The sequence below is a fragment of the Nicotiana attenuata genome, chromosome 1 (assembly GCF_001879085.1).
Source record: "Nicotiana attenuata strain UT chromosome 1, NIATTr2, whole genome shotgun sequence".
NCBI classification, from domain to species: domain Eukaryota; kingdom Viridiplantae; phylum Streptophyta; class Magnoliopsida; order Solanales; family Solanaceae; genus Nicotiana; species Nicotiana attenuata.
Window position 1 is genome coordinate 41,825,526 of NC_031989.1, and position 17,994 is coordinate 41,843,519.

Consider the following 17,994-nt stretch of genomic DNA (forward strand, 5'->3'; position numbering starts at 1 on the left):
TTCTTTTTTTTTTTTTTTTGGGGGGGGGGGGGGGAGGTAGGGGGAGTAGGAAAAGTGATGGTTTTTCTGTTTGTTACACGCATTCAATAGCAAACAAATTATGTTGTTTTTGTTCCAGGGAACGGCATCTGTGGTTCTCGCAGGGCTCATGGCATCATTGCAGTTGGTTGGAGGAACCTTGGCTGAACATACATTCTTATTCCTTGGAGCAGGGGAGGTACAGCTATCACTTATACTGCAGAATTATCTTCTTCTTCACTTTGAACTGCAACTTCTTTTTTCGAAAGAGTTTGCTTATTGGAGAACTGAATATTTGACTTACACAAAGCTAGCGTTTGGACATAGAGGGTGTTTGGATTGGCTTATTTTAAGTGCTTATTGGCTTTTAAGCACTTTTCTAGTTTATGTGGTGTTTGGCAATGATAAAAAGTGCTTAAAAGCACTTATTTTTAGGCATGAAAAGTACAAAAATAAGCCAAAAGCCAAAAGTTGGGTATTTCCAACTTATGGTTTTTGGCTTTTAGCTTAAAAGCTACTTTTTAAAAGCCAATCCAAACACCCTCATAGATTTGGTGGAAACTTGAAAAAAGAGTTTTTGAAGTTGTGTTGAAAAATAATTTTTGTAAGTTGAAGTTGTGTTTGGACATGCATTTTATTTAAAAACAACTTGAAGTAATGTGAGTGGAAGAAAAAATTTCACCCAAAAACTGCCCTAAACCAGTTTTTGGGAACTTGAAACTTTTGAATTTTTTTTTCTCAAAACATGATCATATTTCATAAACAAACAATGTTTTCAGATTTTATTTTGAAAAAATGAATCCAATATCTATGTTCAAACGGGAACTAAAGTATTGTTTGCTCCAAGACCAAAATGGGATTCTGTTCAAAGTTGCTCCGTGTGTTCCTGCTCTTAAGATTTTAGCAATTATTGAACAGCTGCTTGTATTTCTTCTGATTTGATCACCCTTTCTGCCTCTAAATGTTCATTTTTGTGTCCCATTAACCTTGTCGTCAATGCAGGCTGGAACAGGTATAGCAGAACTCATAGCTCTTGAAATGTCAAAGCAGGTAGAGACTTAAAAGGAAACAATTCAGTTCTTTTTTATTTATTAGCTCTTCTGCTTCGAGTTTCAACTACGTTTAAAGTGGAGATGTTCGGCTAGCTTTACACTACTCTTTCTTGTGCAGACTGGAATCCCTCTGGAAGAGACTCGTAAGAAAATTTGGATGTTGGATTCTAAGGTACTAAAAACTCCTTTATCGGACTTATTATTATTTTTATCATTTCCCACAGCTTGTATACTATTAAAGCATCTATATATCGTTCTCCCTCTAGGGGCTGATTGTTAATTCTCGCATGGAGTCGCTTCAACATTTTAAGAGGCCCTGGGCACATGAACACGAACCAGTAAAAGAACTGGTGAATGCTGTCAAGGTGGTATCTCTATTCCCTCATCCTCCTTGCGCTCTCTCTCTCTCTCTCCCCCTCCATCTCCCTCTCCCTCTATCTCTGTCTCTCTCTCTGTCTCTCTCTCTCTCTCTCTCTCTCTCTCACACACACACACACACAATTCTCTTTTTGTGCCAGTCAATTAAGCCAACAGTTTTGATTGGGTCTTCTGGAGCTGGGAGAACATTTACCAAAGAAGTTGTACAAGCTATGGCAACATTCAATGAGGTAAGAAAATGGATCCCTACTTGGATAAGATCATAAGAAAAGCTACATTCTGCAGTTAGTGTCACTAACATGTAAAAGGATAAACTAACGTTTTCAATGGTCTGTATGGCAGAAACCAATTATTTTTGCCCTCTCCAATCCAACGTCACAGTCTGAATGTACTGCTGAAGAAGCTTATACCTGGAGTGAGGTAAGATAGTGGACACTTTACTTTTTCATGTTTAAACTTGGTCTTACAATGTCATTATTTCTCTCCAAGGTCCCATATGTTTTTGTTATTATTTTTAAGTCTGTAATATTCTTTTCATGTCTCCTTCAGGGGCGAGCCATTTTTGCTAGCGGGAGTCCATTTGCCCCAGTTGAGTACAATGGGAAAGTCTACGCATCCGGTCAGGTCAAAGATTTCAGAACCTTGACTACTTACCATTATTACCTTTTCCCCTTCTCGTTGAATCTCTTTACATTATCAGTACTTATGCAAGATACGTACTAAACTTCTCTCTTTACCTTGTCTAGGCAAATAATGCATATATCTTCCCTGGGTTTGGTCTAGGACTGATAATTTCCGGTGCAATTCGTGTCCACGATGACATGCTCCTGGCAGCCTGTAAGTTGTGGAAGTTTTTGTAGTTCAAGATTACTCCCTCCCTGCTTTCTAAAATATATGTAAATGAGGGAAGAGAGGACAACAGGAAAAAGGGAAACAAAAGCTGATGAACTTAGACGCAATGATCGTTCTTATATATATATATATATATACATTTATTTTTTTTTTTTTTTTTTGGTTTGGTTTGGGGGGTTGGGGGGGTGGGGATGGCGAGTTGCCCTTCTGACATGCATATGCTTATATTTTGAACTTTCTGGATGAAAGTTTTAAGCTGTATGTTGTTGATACAATTTACCTTAATCAACATCTTTCCAGCCTCTCCCCTAAGTTGTAGCAAAAATTTGGCAGCCAATACTTATTAAAAGAAAGGTGACAGCCAATAAATTCTTCTTAAATGGTCCATGGAATTGCAAAGATAGGTTCACGTTTGCTGTTTGATACTGTCAAGTTGATCACTGTCTAGGTTTTGCATTCCGAACCCCGAATTTTACATGTTGTTTCCATGAGAATGCTGTTTATGAAGGAATATTTTGCAATCAAACTCGCAAGGTCGTAGTTTTCTAGTAGTGCAGAACTTTCTTCGTATGCTCAAAACATGGACAACAGAATCAACAGGATACCTCTTCCAAGCTTCATTTGTTCTTAAGTTTGAACTGACAAACCACAACAAACTTTCACTTTTTTTTGTTGTTGTCATCTTCACTTAAAACATTTAAAGGCACCAATTGTAGATTTTTCTTGTTTCTTTTTTCTGCTTCATAAGGTTTTACATTAATCTCCAATTTTGTTCCTTGAAACAGCGGAAGCTTTAGCGGAGCAGGTTAGTCAAGAGAACTTTGAGAAGGGGCTCATATACCCGCCATTTACCAACATAAGAAAGATTTCAGCCAACATTGCTGCCAAAGTAGCAGCTAAGGCATATGAACTAGGTATATTTCTCGTGTTGAATCTTGTCGGTAGAAGATTTGCATGCTCACATCTAGCAGACCTGTTGAACTTTGTCCTTTTTGTTGCTTAATAGGTTTGGCCACTCGTCTACCAGAACCTGTGAACCTAGTAGCATATGCAGAGAGCTGTATGTACAGCCCCGCTTACCGCAGCTATCGTTGAGTCATAGAAGATATGTTGGTTCAAAAAGTTAGTCAATCACTGTTCTTTTAAGATTAGTTAGTTATTAATGTCTTTTCTTTCTTTTTCTTCTTTTATTCTCAAACTATCTGTTCAGTCCTGGCAGTGATATACACGTGACTGAAAACATACAGTAGCTTGCAGATGTTGTGTATTCATGAAATATTTTATTATGTAAGCGTGAAATGTAGGGAGCTCTGCAGCCTAAAAGCTTAATAAGCCTCATTAATTTTTCTTAGTTTGTTAGCGAAAATGTTTCCGGCTGGTTATATAAGGGATATGGTCTGCATACACATTACCCTCCACAGACCCCACTTTGTGGGAATATATTGATATATATTGATTTTTTTTTTGTTGTACTTTTTCTTAGACCTCACTATAAAGCAAAAGAACCTTTGACCTTTAACTATTGAAGGTGTTCCAATAATCTCACCACATCCCTCAAAGTGGTATGGTGTCCTACTGTCCGCATGAAGTAAAAGAAAAAGCCTATGAGGTATAGACAAGACATGTTGAGACACTCCTCCCTCTGAATGAGATTCAGACCTTTCATTGATCTAAAGATATATTCTCAGTTTCTAATTGTTGTGACGCGTAAAATATAATGCTAAAAGCAATCATAATGAAAATATTGGAGCAAACTTCAAATGTAAGCATAGTACTACTGCAAGCTTAAAGATGCATGGATAGTGCAACCTTATTTGGTCTCACTCTGTATTTTCCATTTAGTTCTCTATTGAACAAAGCTAAAGCAGTAATTTAAAGTATAAAGTGTTTATGACTATTATATTTAACATGAAGTGGTTAACAATTTAGACAGGATTTTACCATACTATACATGCAAAACATTAGACAATCAACTCTATAACCATAGCTAGCCAAATTGGAGATACACCACGCCAAAGATATACTTATCCGTCGCCCCTCGCACTTAACAGGATCAGTGGCCTCTTCTTATTTCTCCTCTTGAGAAAATAAAATCCATTATAAAGAAGCCAACAATTTACATCAAACTCCAGAGTCTTAGGTTTGTTAGACACCCTACTTCTATACAAGGGTAAAGAATGAACTCCAGCTTAATTCACCTACTGACTGCTCCCAAAGATTACCTAACCTATGTTACATAGAAGAGCAGGAGGAAAACACAGTTACACCCTTAAAAGAAACAAAAGTAAAAGTTTAAACTGCTTGAATTGGAGCAGTTTCACCCTTGGTAATCTCTGCGGTTTTGACTGGTGTGCTCGCATGAAATGCTGATTGCCTTGATGGTTCTGCTGTTAGCTTAAGGGAAAGTGGCGAAGGCTCGATATGGCCGGAACCAGCATCCGCTAAGGTGAGCTGGGACATGCCCACTAGTTCATCTACATTCACGGGTTCTTTGGGGATGGTTGGAATTGGCTTGAGGATCTGATGATGGGATGGTTCTGCTCCTCTATCTTCAGGCACAGGAACTGCATTTGATGGCCAGAAGGAATATGGAACTGGAATGTAAGCTGGGAAGAATGCTGGATATACTGAAGGAATCTCGTTGGTTGTGGTATTTGGTTTCGTTTCTTCAACAGGTTCACTTGGAGTGGTTTCCATGGATTCAAAATCTGACTTGAGAGAAAGATCTAGGGAAGGGAGTGTATCCGCAAAATCAGTTTCTATTGCTTTTGTTGCAGAAGGTGCTAAGTGTTCCTTATCACTTTCTATTGCTCTAGGTGGGAGCATAAATTGCTCTTCTGAAAGTGGATGGGAAGCATCGGTCCCCTGTTTAACAAAACAAAATAGAGAACACAAAAGAAGATCAAACAGAAGTTAGAAGAAAGGACTTTTCAGCAAAAGCCTGAGATAACAAAGGATGACATCGTAATCAGGAAGCTCAAATTTCACGCTCTCTGAGACTGGAATAATGCTTTTTTCAAACGTCGTAAAATGTGATGGATGACCAAGTAACTAAGAGCAGACATGCTGCAACCACATGTCAGCTCACTTGTTGTGCCTGTGCATTCGGGGGGGGGGGGGTAGCTTTTAGGCCTTAATAATCGTGCACAGCATGCGTATATGGGTCACAATATGATCATTATACAATGCTCAAGTTAGAGAAGCAAGACAAACCGTATCTGCAACAATGTCAAAAAGACTGGATCTTCTCTTTCTCCGAGTAGCATTACTCTGCCGAATAAAATACTTCTGTGCATGGCTAGCTACCTGGGTGGGAGTCCTTGATGTCACGAAGTTTCGAGATATACCCCGCCAGTCTCCTTTGCCTAATTTCTGTAAACCAAGCAGGAAAAGCCGGTGCTCTTCCTCTGTCCATGGAACACCTACAAACACATCGAAGAAGCAAGTTCACAACAAGCTTTCCTCTGTGCAGCTAAGTGATAAATTTGCCACACAGTTGGAGTTAATAATAAAACTCCATACACAAATTATCCCGACTAACAAAAACGAGATCCAAAAAGGAAGAGAAAAGCCCAATTTATAAAATAAAGGTAAAAAAGGAACTTTCTACTCCTGAAAGCTATTGTTTAAGAAGACATGCCATTAAGTTCTCAACCATCTCTGCACAACTCTTAAGAAATTGAAGATTGCATTTTAGACACAGATTTAACTTTCTTTTCACTGCACCAAATCAAGAAGGTAGATGGCATCATTAGTTAAAAGGCCACATGCTATTTCCAATCATTGGGGAGTGAGTTGAAGATGAAATTTGACAGATCGATGAGAAAATAATTGCAAGAGCACACCAGTTCTTTTAGCAGCCTCAGACAAAGAGATAATGCAGTTATCATGTTACTGTTTAGACAGCATACGAAAAGCAATTGGATCAATGGCTTGCTATAAAATTTATTTCTAAAGAACAACAACATAGCTACTATAAGCACCATCAGTGGGAGAACATTCTGGGGTCTACCATGCGTTCAAGTTGATAATCTAGTTTTACTTTTTCCCTATAGAGGGGGATTGGAACTATAAGAGAAACTAAAACCTCCATTTTTAAGCTGCACCATCAGATCACAAACAAATACCAACTTGGCAATCCATTGTTTTCACATGCATAACAGTAAGAGGACTAATGTCTTGATTAAGGTCAGATAATACGGACCAGCTCCTCAGTTCTCTTTTTCAGTAGTTAAACATCAGAATAGGGAAAGCTAGCAAATTATATAACACATAAATCTCATCGAGTGCATTTGTATTAAGTGAAAAAGATAGGTGCCTTTTCAATCAAATGCAATAACCACACAAGAAGAAAGGTATCAATAAATATTTTCAACATCCACTTTTTTCTTGTTAACTGTTGTCTAATACGGACACTGATGAATTTCCTGCAGTATCAAGCACTATAGACAAATTCACAGTTTTTGCTCAATTCCATCCCTACCGCTCCAAACATCTTCCATCTGAAGACGATACATTCATTAATATCTACAGCAGGAGGTAGTAAATCCTCATTTCCATACATTTTCAATCATCAAGAAGGAAAAAGATAGCCAAACATGACATTTCGATTTAATTAAGCTCCCCTAGAAGAGTCATTGACTGGGAGGGTGCGTCCATCCTCATGGCTAACTAGCAGATAATCGACGTTTGGAGTGTGATAAAGGTATGTAATCATCCAATATATTGCAAAGCATGAAATAGAGGATAACTAAAAAGTGGAGTAAAGATTTGCACTGAAGGCATGCCTTAAAAGAAGGAGAAAGCAAAAGAAAGGTTCTAAAGGAATTGCAATCAGACTTCCAAGAAGGCAGCTGGTCTTTACTCTTTGGGGCAATGTTATTAGAACTTTTGAGTTTGATTTAATTGGTGTACATGTTGAGATGATGACTATGACCTCAGAAATTCTAAGTCATAAGTTGACAAAAAGAAACTTCATGAAGGCACCAGTGAATATCTAAGTATAGGCATACAAGTCACCTACAACATGACAGAAACAGAGAACAAATTTTCAATGAAGAGGTAAAGGTTGCTCAGTTCTCAAAATACATAATTACATAGATGTGCAAATGCAAGAAGAGAAAAATTAAAGAGAATATGCCAGACGTTACCAAATAGTTCCCCAAGAAACATTTTTCTTTTTTCAAAAAAGGAGAAAGAAAAAGAAAGAGATCTTCCAGTAAATCACTTATTCTGAACTTTGATAGTAATTGGATTACCAAGTGTGCGTATCCAGTCGACTACTTAACTTTGACACTGACCGCAAAAGAAACGGAATGCAAGTATACATATACTAAAAGTACTCCTGTATTAACTCATAGAAAATTCAACCACTTTTGTCAAAGGCTCATTTAAAGCATGCTTAAACCCTGAAGCTCAGAAAAGCTTGGGGAGGTCGCTTAAGCTACACTTCAGTGTAGGCAAGGCACTAAAGCATGCGCACCCATTGCCCATGAGTTCTATCTTGAATTGAGCGGTCCTAAACAACAAATATAATCGCAAATAAGTGTATTACGTTTTAAGGAAAACAATATGAATGAATAGTTTAATTTTTTCTTCACACACACACTCTCTCTCTCTATATTTTTTCCATCACTGCGCCTGTTTTCTTTACTGAAGGCCACACTTAAATTGCGCTTTGCGCTTAAGCCCCGATACACCTGGGAGCTTCTTAGAGCTTTTCGGCTCTGACATCACTGAATTCAACCAGCAATAACATGCAACAAACCCACGTTGACCTAAAAAGATTTCATCTCCTTAAGTTTAAAAACCCCAAAACCATTAAGAGTATCCCTCATAGGCTAACGGAATGGGTTGCTATTTCCTTATATAGCCTTGGGTAATCCTTACCTTATGAGCTAAATTTTGGGATTGGGTTAGGCTTAAGGTCCATTTTTCTTTAGATAGTATCAGAACCATCACACCCACTCTTATTCTTGGTTTACCCAACATTGGGACCTCATATTATGTTGCCCACACTCCAAAGATTCAATCTTAGGAGTGTACCGGGGTGTTAGCGTGTCCCACATCCATTGAGGAAATAAGTTGTTGTTCTCTTAAATAGTCTAAGGACAATTCTCACTTCATGAGTTAACTTTTAAGAATGAGTAGGCTCAAGATCTATTTTCTTTACAAAAATTGAATCAAATTATTTTTTTATCTTTGTTGTAGAAGAAACAACAAAAATACGAAGCTGACCAAACACATAACATAACAAGTTCGATTGTCTGAATCTTAAATGCTGTGCAGTACTCAAAGAATTCATTATAGTCACATATCATGCACTATGTAGACCTAATCATCCTTCCTATCCAATTCAACTACGATGATGCGTCAAATAACTTCAAATACAAAGGGGGATGCATATAATTGCACACGAGCAAAATCAACAAACATAAAACTCAAACCATTCTAATTTTCTACCCAAAAAAAGGAGGATAGAATAAGAAAAGAGGGGAAAATATGAAAAGTGACTTATTCACTATCATGCTAGTAGGTAAACCTAATCATCTTGCCTATCCAACTCAATTACCAGATGATAAGTCAAATAGGGTCAAAATGCAAAGAGGCAAAAACGTAAAATTGTAAATCAAATAATCAATTGAGCCTCAATCACAAACTAGTTAGAACAGTATCCATACTTCTCTATTCAGGCCTGTGCCTAGATTGGTTAGTCCCAAACACAAAAATCAATTAATTTAAAGATTTCTCATAGTTAGACTAATTTTACTCTTGCTGCAACATTCTTCCTCTTTTATCATGTCGAGACCAGCTATATATAAGCCTCAAATATCAATTTCTTGGACCCTTTTCATTTCAATACTCAATAATTTAAAGAATGACCAAAATCAACAACCCAAAAATTGAAAAAAAAGGAAAAATAGATCAAACCTTTTTTCCTTTCAAGTCGTCGATTAGCAGAAATAGAGGCATGCGTATTGGGATCATCAGAGAGGTAACCATCAGGCAAATGAGGAACATCAGAAGAAGGGGAACCTGGCGGATTAGGCGAAGAAGAAGAATGATAAGAGTGAAGAGAAGATAAATTTCCCATGCTTGCACTTTTCTTCATGATCGAACCATCTGTAAGCCTCACACCAAATAGCCGTACACCTCCACTTACTCCTCCGCCGCCGCCGGAGGAACTACCGACACCGCCGGTGGGGGTGCCACCCCTGGTGGTGGGACAAGTCCGGGAATTGTGGCCATTGTTGTTGCAATGGGAACACCGCCGAGTCATGTTGAATTGACTCGGCGATTGGAGTTTTGGATAAGATTTTTCTTTTTCTTTTTTTGATAATTATGATTAGGAGTTTAGTTTGAAGGGCGAAGGTTTATAAATGGTAGTGGTGGTGGATAAAAGAATATGCGAATAATAAGGTGGAGGGAGATAAAAGAGGTAAAGAATGACTCAAGTTTGTGGATGGGAGTGTAGAAGATAAAAGAGGCTTTCTTATTTTTCTTTTGACTTTTTGGTTTTTGTTTTTAGCAAATTATGATTCATTAGTGCTGCTAATGTGCTATGCATTGAATTTGGATTTTTTTTGTTTTTTTTTTTTCGCTCTTCGTCTATTGGAAACAATCTCTCTATTTACAGTCGCGCTGCCTAGAGCCCCAGTCGAGACGAAGGGTCTCTATCAAGAATTTTTTCATACCGAAAACTCGAACTCGAGATCTCTGGTTAAGGAAAGAGCAGTTCCATAACTACACCACATCCTTTGATGGTAATTTTGGATTCACTTCAAAGAGTGTGGTGCTACGATTGACTTTTTATTTTTACTTAGAATTTAGAGGTATTGAGTTGCAGCAACATTTAAACTTGGGAATGAAAAACTTTTTAATAGAATACACCCTTACATATTGTGAAATAGTAGGCAAATACCCATTAAACCAAAAGAAAATAGAAATTTTGGATCTAATTACGGATTTTCATATATTTATTATTATAGTCCGTCGAGAAGTTTCTAGATGTATTTATTGTAAAATTTAAATTTAGTCGAACTAATGAATAAATATCAAATGGTGATACAAAAAATATGGATCTGATGACTAAGTTTTATCGTGTTATGAAATATTATAATTATATTAGTGGATGCATATAATTCTTAAAGAAGTTACTCCTATCACTCTTCTCCATTATGTAGATAATTTACACTATTTCTCATCATTATAGTTGTAACTCCCACACTTCCATAACCTCCCCATGATCTTCCTGCATGATCTCAAATATTTAATGTCATATTTATGGTATTCTTTTGTATACCTCTCTACAAATAGAGGGTTTTGACACCACATTGTACATACTTGACACACTTGAAAGAAATAACAAGCTCTCATCTCTTAGCTCTCTATATTCTTGTTTTATTACTTTGAGCAAAGATTCGTAATAAGTTATCAACACGAAGCTCTAACCAAGTGAGAAGATAACTTATTTGATGATAGAATTATGAATGGCCGACAACCTCGAATCAATTTGGTTGAGCCTATGGAAATCTGGCATCTCGTATGCCATATCAATGTTCAGTTTGCTTCCTATTGTACAGAAAATAAAATAGGTGACGTCTCTTATATCCAAGTGTGGGAAAGAGCCTCTACGATGGAGGTATCCATATGTTTGAAATACTAGATGAGGTACGCATACCTAACAAATATAGTAATTAATTTTAGTAATTAAATATTGGTCCTTTATATAATGCTATCGTCCTTCTAAACTTTTTTCTTAGTTGCTTGGTGATATACAGATGGAAAATGCTTTATGATATGGATAAATTAACCAGCTTTTCTATTAAGTTAGGCACTTATTGAACATCAAGATACTACAGGGTTCTCACCATACATAAATAAATAAACTATAGATGTGCACACACAAGGAACCAAAATTGTATGCTATTAAATGGAATACAGCCATAAGCGCAAGGTGAGTCTATGATGTACTGATGAGTTGGTGATTCAATATTTTTTTTAATGCACCATATATTATTTCTATTGCCTACGCTAATGGAATTTGGAGAGTAACTTTTTTCTGGAATTGAAGATATTGGTAACTAGGTACCAATAGCTCAATAACTTATCCAATAGCGAGAGATTAAGATAGTATGCATTCTGATGCAGGTAACATATATTGTTCTATATATCATTAATTATTTTGTGCAATTATTCTTTACTTCTTTAGATTTCAGGATCTCTACAACTTGGAGACCTTTTCTGATTGTTAAGACTTGCAAACGTACTCCCGAAAAGTGAGTTAATGTTTTCTATCATTTGTGATTGATATCATTGAATAATGTTTGAGGTTTTGCAAAGAAACAATCGATCACTAGATATGGTAAATGGTAATATTTTAAAGGCTCGAGTGCGAGTCCTAGTGAATTTTGGCCTATTATGCCAAAGATTGAGGGTAAGATGGTGGGTTCAAGTCCCAACATACTGTGTTGATGAAAAGACGTTGGTTTCGAGTTCCAACGCATTATGGCCTAACATGCCTTTATATGGGTAAGGCATTGGGTTTGAGTCCCAATGCACCATATTGATAATATAAAAATGACTAAAGAAAAATAATATAGTTTTCATGAAAAAGCATGAAGTTTGTCCCACTTGATTTGCTCCATTCTTGAAGTGAATGTGATAGCGGTGCATGCTAAATCTAAATGAAGACAAGTGGTTGACTAATGAACGTGGGCATGCCAAAGACCAAAATAATAATAGTCATCATTATGGTAATTATAAAATGAGAACAATAAGGGTTTTCAAAATAATCTTTCAAAGGTGAAGGAATTGTGTATCAATATGGTCTGCAAATATGAGGCACGCTCAGACGATTATAGTCCATTTTTTTTTAAAGAAAGCGACTTGTGATAAGCATTGTAAATGCAGACTCATTCTTGAAGTGAATGTGAAAATATATATGTGATACAAATTATGCACAAGAATGTATTTTATCCATGGTTGAATAAATACTACAACTCACCTCTACGGGAGGTTTGAGAGAAAGAAAGATTATGAACATTACTATGTGGTTATAAAAAGTTATTAACGGCAAAATTAAAGCAAGAAAAGATTGTGCTTATGATGATTTTGACCATGACAAATATTATGATATGATTTTCTCCGTGAAGGAAACATTCACCATATGGATTGTGTGATAAAAGATCTTGTAGTACAAAATCAATTAAGAGCTCCGGAAGAGCTAATTTGTTCATAACATTAATATATTAGTAAGTCTCAAAAGAAACTTTTTGAGTTTCAAATATATCAGCCAAAGTGGTTGGCATATTAAGACTATAAATGAAAGGAAGATTGATTATCTTCATATTACTATAATCATATCAGGTAAATATGAAAGGTTACCCGAGTTATAAGCATGATGATGGAATCACATACCATAGTACGGATGTCTACTGAAATACATATCAGTTGGCATGACCAGTTGGCCATCCCGGTTCAATTATAATGCGAAAAATGATTGAGAATTCACATTGGAATATATTGAAGAATTAGGAGATTCTTTGAGAATTCTCACGTACGACTTGTTCTCATGATAAATTGATTACTATACCAGCTGGGGTTGGAATTGTATTCCCTGATTTTTGCAATGTATAAAAGGTGATATATATATATATATATATATATATATATATATATATGGACCCAGTCACCTGCCATGTGGACCGTTTACTATTATATGATTTTAATAGATGCATCTATTGTATGGTAGATGTGCGTTGGTTATCAACTTGCAATTTGGCTTTTGCAAGGTTGCTTGCTCAAATTATTAGAGCACAATTCCAGAATGTAAATTGTGTTGATAATGCTGGTTTAAATCCAAGTTGGTTTAGTAGAAATTGTATGCCTCCAATTATAGCTAAACCATCGGTTATGAGAATAAAACTCCAAATAAAATTTTTGTATGAAGTGTATTATTTAATATACAGCAGCACCTGTACGCATCTAGCCAACAAGTTATGATACATTCTCCCCATCACAATTGGTTCAGGGTCAGGAACCAAATATTTTCATCTAGAAATATGGATGTACTATATGATTTAATTGTGCCACCACAATGTACAAAGATTGGTCCCCAGAGAAGGTTGGGGATATCTGTTGGTGATCCCAACATTAGGGGGAGAAAACAAGCAGCTGAAAAAGTGATACGTGAAATGAATTATTATGAATACATCTAGATCCTCGTACAAGAAAATGTGAACTTGAAGTTCAAGTGATAATTCATTTCTAAAATATTTCCAAGCACATTGTTGACCCAAAGCTAAATGTCATATTCCAGCTGCTAATGCTCCAAATAGAATAAAGTCCATGATGGACATAGTGTATGGGACGCATGAAGCGTAATAGACTAATCGATCCAAAGATAAAACTCCTTGAAGAAGGAGGGAGCAAATGTTCAAGATGGTCATAATAAGGAGGCAAGTGCTTTATAAAAGCACCATGACATAACATTTTATAAGACCTCATGGGAGAAGCTCAGGTACCTGAAAATAATGAGATCTCGATAAGTTATGTCTTTATAGAGTGATGATGAAACCGATGTAAAATGATCGTCGACGATATTGTTGATATAATGTAGCGTTCAATATTATTAATATTGACGAGGATCTTGAGCTCAAATGTGTCATGAAATTTGAACAGATAAATGATTGGCCAAATGAAAAATATGCAATGAAATTGACTTCATCTGAAAAATATGAAGTTGGACGGATAGTCCCAACAGCTGAAAGTATAAAGGCTATATGGAGATATTGAAATATGATTGGTGTTATATTGCAAAAGGAATCCTTGATATAGATTTGTTTATTCTAACAAATATTGTCAAGGTTTTGTTGGTTATACAAATGCAGGGCATAGTTCGTTGTTCAAACAATCTATTTCCATGTGAGGGGTAATGTCATATTAATATTCTACAAGGCAGTTAATTGTTGATACTTATTCAAGTCATGCCAAGATAAGCAACTGATAAAGCAAGGGGCTCAACACACAACAGACGTGTGACTTGACTTTGAAAAGAGANATATATATATATATATATATATATATATATATATATATATATATATATATATATATATATATATATATATATATATATAGGCCCAGTCACTTGCCATGTGGACCGTTTACTATTATATAATTTTAATAGATGCATCTATTCTATGGTCACATGTGCGTTTGTTATCAACTTGCAGTTTGGCTTTTGCAAGGTTGATTGCTCAAATTATTAGAGGATAGTTCCAGAATAAAATTATGATAATTTATCTTGATAATGCTGGTTTAAATACAAGTTGGTTTAGCAGAAACTGTATGCCTCCAATTAAGCTAAACCATTGGTTATGAGAACAAAACTCCCAAATAGAAATTTGGTATGAGGTGTATTATTTAGTATACAATAGCACTTGTACGCATCTAGCCAACAAATTATGATAAATTCTCCCTATCTTAATTGGTTCAGGGTCAGGAACCAAATAATTTTCATTTAGAAATATGGACGAGTTATATAATTTAATTGTTCCACCACAATGCACAAAGATGGGTCCCCAAATAAAGTTGGGGATATGAGTTGGTGATCCCAGCATTAGGGGGAGAAAAATGAGCAGCTGAAAAAAGTAATACATGGAATGAATTATTATAAGTACACTTAGATCCTCGTACAAGAAAACATGAACTTGAAATTCAAGTGATAATTCATTTGCAAAATATTACCATGCGCATTTGCTGACCCAAAAATAAATGTCATATTTCAGCTACTAATGCTCCAAATAGAATAAACTAAAGTCCATGATGGACATAGTCTATGGGACGCATGAAGCGTGATAGACTAATCAGTTCCAAAGATAAAACTCCTTGAAGAATGAGAGGAGCAAATGTTCAAGCTGTTCATAATAAGGAGGCAAGTGCTTTATAAGAGCACCCTGACATAACACTCCATAAGACCTCATGGGAGAGGCTCAGGTACCTGAAAATAATGAGATAAGAGATCTCAATAAGTTATGTCTTTAGTGGGTAACGATGGAACCGATGTAAAATGATCGTCGACGATATTGTTAATATAATATAGCGTTCAATATTATTAATATTGACGAGGATTTTGAGCTCAAATCTGTCATGAAATTTGAACAGATAAATGATTGGCCAAATGAAAATATGCAATGAAAATTGACTTCACCTAAAAAATGTGAAGTTGGACGGATAGTCCCAACACCTGAAAGTGAAATGAAAAATCAAGTCGATAGACACAAAGACGACTTGTAGCACAAGATCTTTTGTAAATATTCCGGCATTAGTTATATGGAGATATGTTCTCCTATGGAAGATGAAATCCTTTTCAGGTTTTAATTTGGCAATACATAAAAAACTTAATATACGTATAATGAAAATCCTTGAAGGATTTAAATTGTTAAAGTTTCAGTAGATCCTTATGTGGATTAGAGTAATCATGGTGTACATGATTAATTTTTGTGTCTAGTGCAATTGGTGCACTAATGTATCTTGCTAGAACCATAAGTATAATAATATTCTAGCGAGATATAGTTTTACTCCTATGTGTATTGAAATACGATTAGTGTTATATTGCAAAAGGAATCTATGATATAGATTTGTTTATTCTAACAGATATTGTCAAGGTTTTGTTGGTTATGCAAGTGCAGGCATTTTCTGAAGTTCATTTTGTATGTGAGGGTACTGCCATATTATTATTTCATAAGGCAGTCAATTATTGGTACTTATCCAAGTCATGTCAATATATAGCAACTGATAAAGCAAGAGACTCAACACACAACAGATGTGTGACTTTTCGTTGAAGAAAAGATTCCAATAATAGTGAAGGCGATGATATTTGTTTATCTCAATTGAAAGAAGGATATATCGAAGGAGACAAAATAAAGCATATTTCACCAAAGTTCTATTTTAGACATGATCGTTGTTCAACAAAATTTTTCAAGTGATAATTTGACAAATTTCTTCACAAGGCATTGCCGATCTCAATATTAGAGAAGTTATTATACAAGCTTGGAATTCGTCGTCTCCGAGAAACAAAAGTGATGTTTTCATCAGGGGGAGGCAAATACGAGCTCTACTCTTTTTTCCTTAGCTAAGGTTTTATCCCATTGGGTTTTCCTGGCAAGGTTTTTAATGAGGCACCAAATAATGTGTTTTATAAGATATGTTTACTCTTTTTCCTTCACTAAGATTTTTTCCTACATGGTTTTTTCTTAGTAAGGTTTTAACGAGGCACATTATCTATAGACATCCAAGGGGGAGTGTTATGAAATATTATAATTATATTAGTGGATGTCTATAACTCCTAAAGAAGTTACTCCCACTACTCTTCTCCATTATGTAGATAATCCACACTACTTCTCACCATTATAGTTGTAACTCCCACACCTCCATGACCTCCCCATGATCTTCCTCTATGATCTCAAATGTTTAATGTCATGTTTATGGTATTCTTTTGTATACCTCTATGTAATCCTACTAATAGAGGGTTTTGGTAACACATTGTACATACTTGACACACTTGAAAGAAATAAAAAGCTCACATCTCTTAGCTCTCTATATTCTTGTCTATTTTCTTGTTTTATTACTTTGAGCAAATTTTCGTAACAACGTTCACTATTATAGTCCTACGAACTTTTTATAAGAACTTATATAGCGATGATTCTAATAATTTTGTGCAAAAATGACACTCACAACTCGAGAAATAATTCAAAAATTTTAACTCAAAAAGTTTTTCACTAGAGAATTAGGAGTTAGTTCCTTCAATCACAAAATAACACTTCTGACCCTACTGGATAACGTCCGGTTTTTTTTTACCATAACAATAGCAACATACCTAGTGTATTTATATAAATGGGGAGGGTAGTATGTACGCAGACCTTAACTCTATCCCAAGAAGGTAGAGAGGTTGTTTCCGGAAGACCCTCGACTCAATAAAGAAAAAAATAGTAATTATGGCAAAAAAACTATGGTAAGCGAAATAGTAAAAACAACCAGAAAAAAAGAAGATGGGAATCTTACAAAAATATCCCAAATAAGTCCCAGCTTACCAACCTCTAGCCATTAATAGACTTACCAAAACTAGCCAAATACATACAAAAATTGAAAACCCAAATAAATAAGGTTTTCTCTCTCTAAAAATCACACAAAAAGATCTCCTTCTATATTTTAAGCGTGATTAGCAACATTATATGCAAGACGGAAAGGAAATTTCATGGATGAGATAGCAAATAAGGTGATAAAATACAAGAAAATATATACAAGATTCCAAAAATCTAAGCAAAAATTGATCTTATTCAATGAGCATGGTTGAAATTCATTGAAAACATATAGATGAGTCAATATACAAAATTTTTGGAAGATTTGAGGTGATTTGGACTGATTTGGTATCAAAATTCATAGTTAAAATCGAGTTCAATTTTTTTCTTTCTGCGGCACTTGTATCAAACATGTATCACGTATGTATCCCCCACACATGTATACATGGATATACATGTGATACACATTTGATAAAAATATGATATATAAGTGATACACAAGTGATATATAGTGTGATACTGATCACGTCCAAATGCACACCTCAAAAGGGGTATGATACGATCGTATGCAATAATAAAACTAAACAAAGAGTCGGGGTCGAATCCACAGG

General features: G+C 35.6%; 2 protein-coding genes across 2 annotated transcripts in view; one reads left to right on the plus strand and one right to left on the minus strand.

Moving 5' to 3' along the window:
- Positions 1-3,706, plus strand: part of LOC109225295 (NADP-dependent malic enzyme, chloroplastic) — an 8,064-nt gene extending 4,358 nt beyond the window's left edge. Inside the window, exons 11-20 of the mRNA XM_019389915.1 lie at positions 119-217; positions 1,021-1,068; positions 1,189-1,242; positions 1,337-1,435; positions 1,589-1,678; positions 1,791-1,868; positions 1,998-2,072; positions 2,195-2,285; positions 3,086-3,214; positions 3,307-3,706. Coding sequence (XP_019245460.1) covers positions 119-217; positions 1,021-1,068; positions 1,189-1,242; positions 1,337-1,435; positions 1,589-1,678; positions 1,791-1,868; positions 1,998-2,072; positions 2,195-2,285; positions 3,086-3,214; positions 3,307-3,395 — 852 coding nt within the window. The 3' untranslated portion in view covers positions 3,396-3,706. The remainder of the gene's footprint in view (positions 1-118; positions 218-1,020; positions 1,069-1,188; positions 1,243-1,336; positions 1,436-1,588; positions 1,679-1,790; positions 1,869-1,997; positions 2,073-2,194; positions 2,286-3,085; positions 3,215-3,306) is intronic.
- On the minus strand, positions 4,262-9,752 carry LOC109225303 (transcription factor MYB1R1). Its single transcript, XM_019389927.1, has 3 exons — positions 9,231-9,752; positions 5,514-5,722; positions 4,262-5,165 (listed from the first exon to the last, which is right to left on the minus strand). The coding sequence occupies exons 1-3, from the start codon at positions 9,577-9,579 to the stop codon at positions 4,593-4,595; spliced, it is 1,131 nt and encodes a 376-aa protein (XP_019245472.1). The 5' UTR covers positions 9,580-9,752; the 3' UTR covers positions 4,262-4,592.

What these genes read in the sequence shown, in the direction of transcription:
- LOC109225303 (XM_019389927.1), bottom strand. Translation starts at nt 9,579, where the DNA reads ATGACTCGGCGGTGTTCCCATTGCAACAACAATGGCCACAATTCCCGG. An exon ending in ACGACTTGAAAGGAAAAAAG is followed by an intron (nt 5,723 to 9,230) that starts GTTTGATCTATT and finishes ATGTGTTTGTAG; the next exon opens with GTGTTCCATGGACAGAGGAA. An exon ending in TTGACATTGTTGCAGATACG is followed by an intron (nt 5,166 to 5,513) that starts GTTTGTCTTGCT and finishes TTTGTTAAACAG; the next exon opens with GGGACCGATGCTTCCCATCC.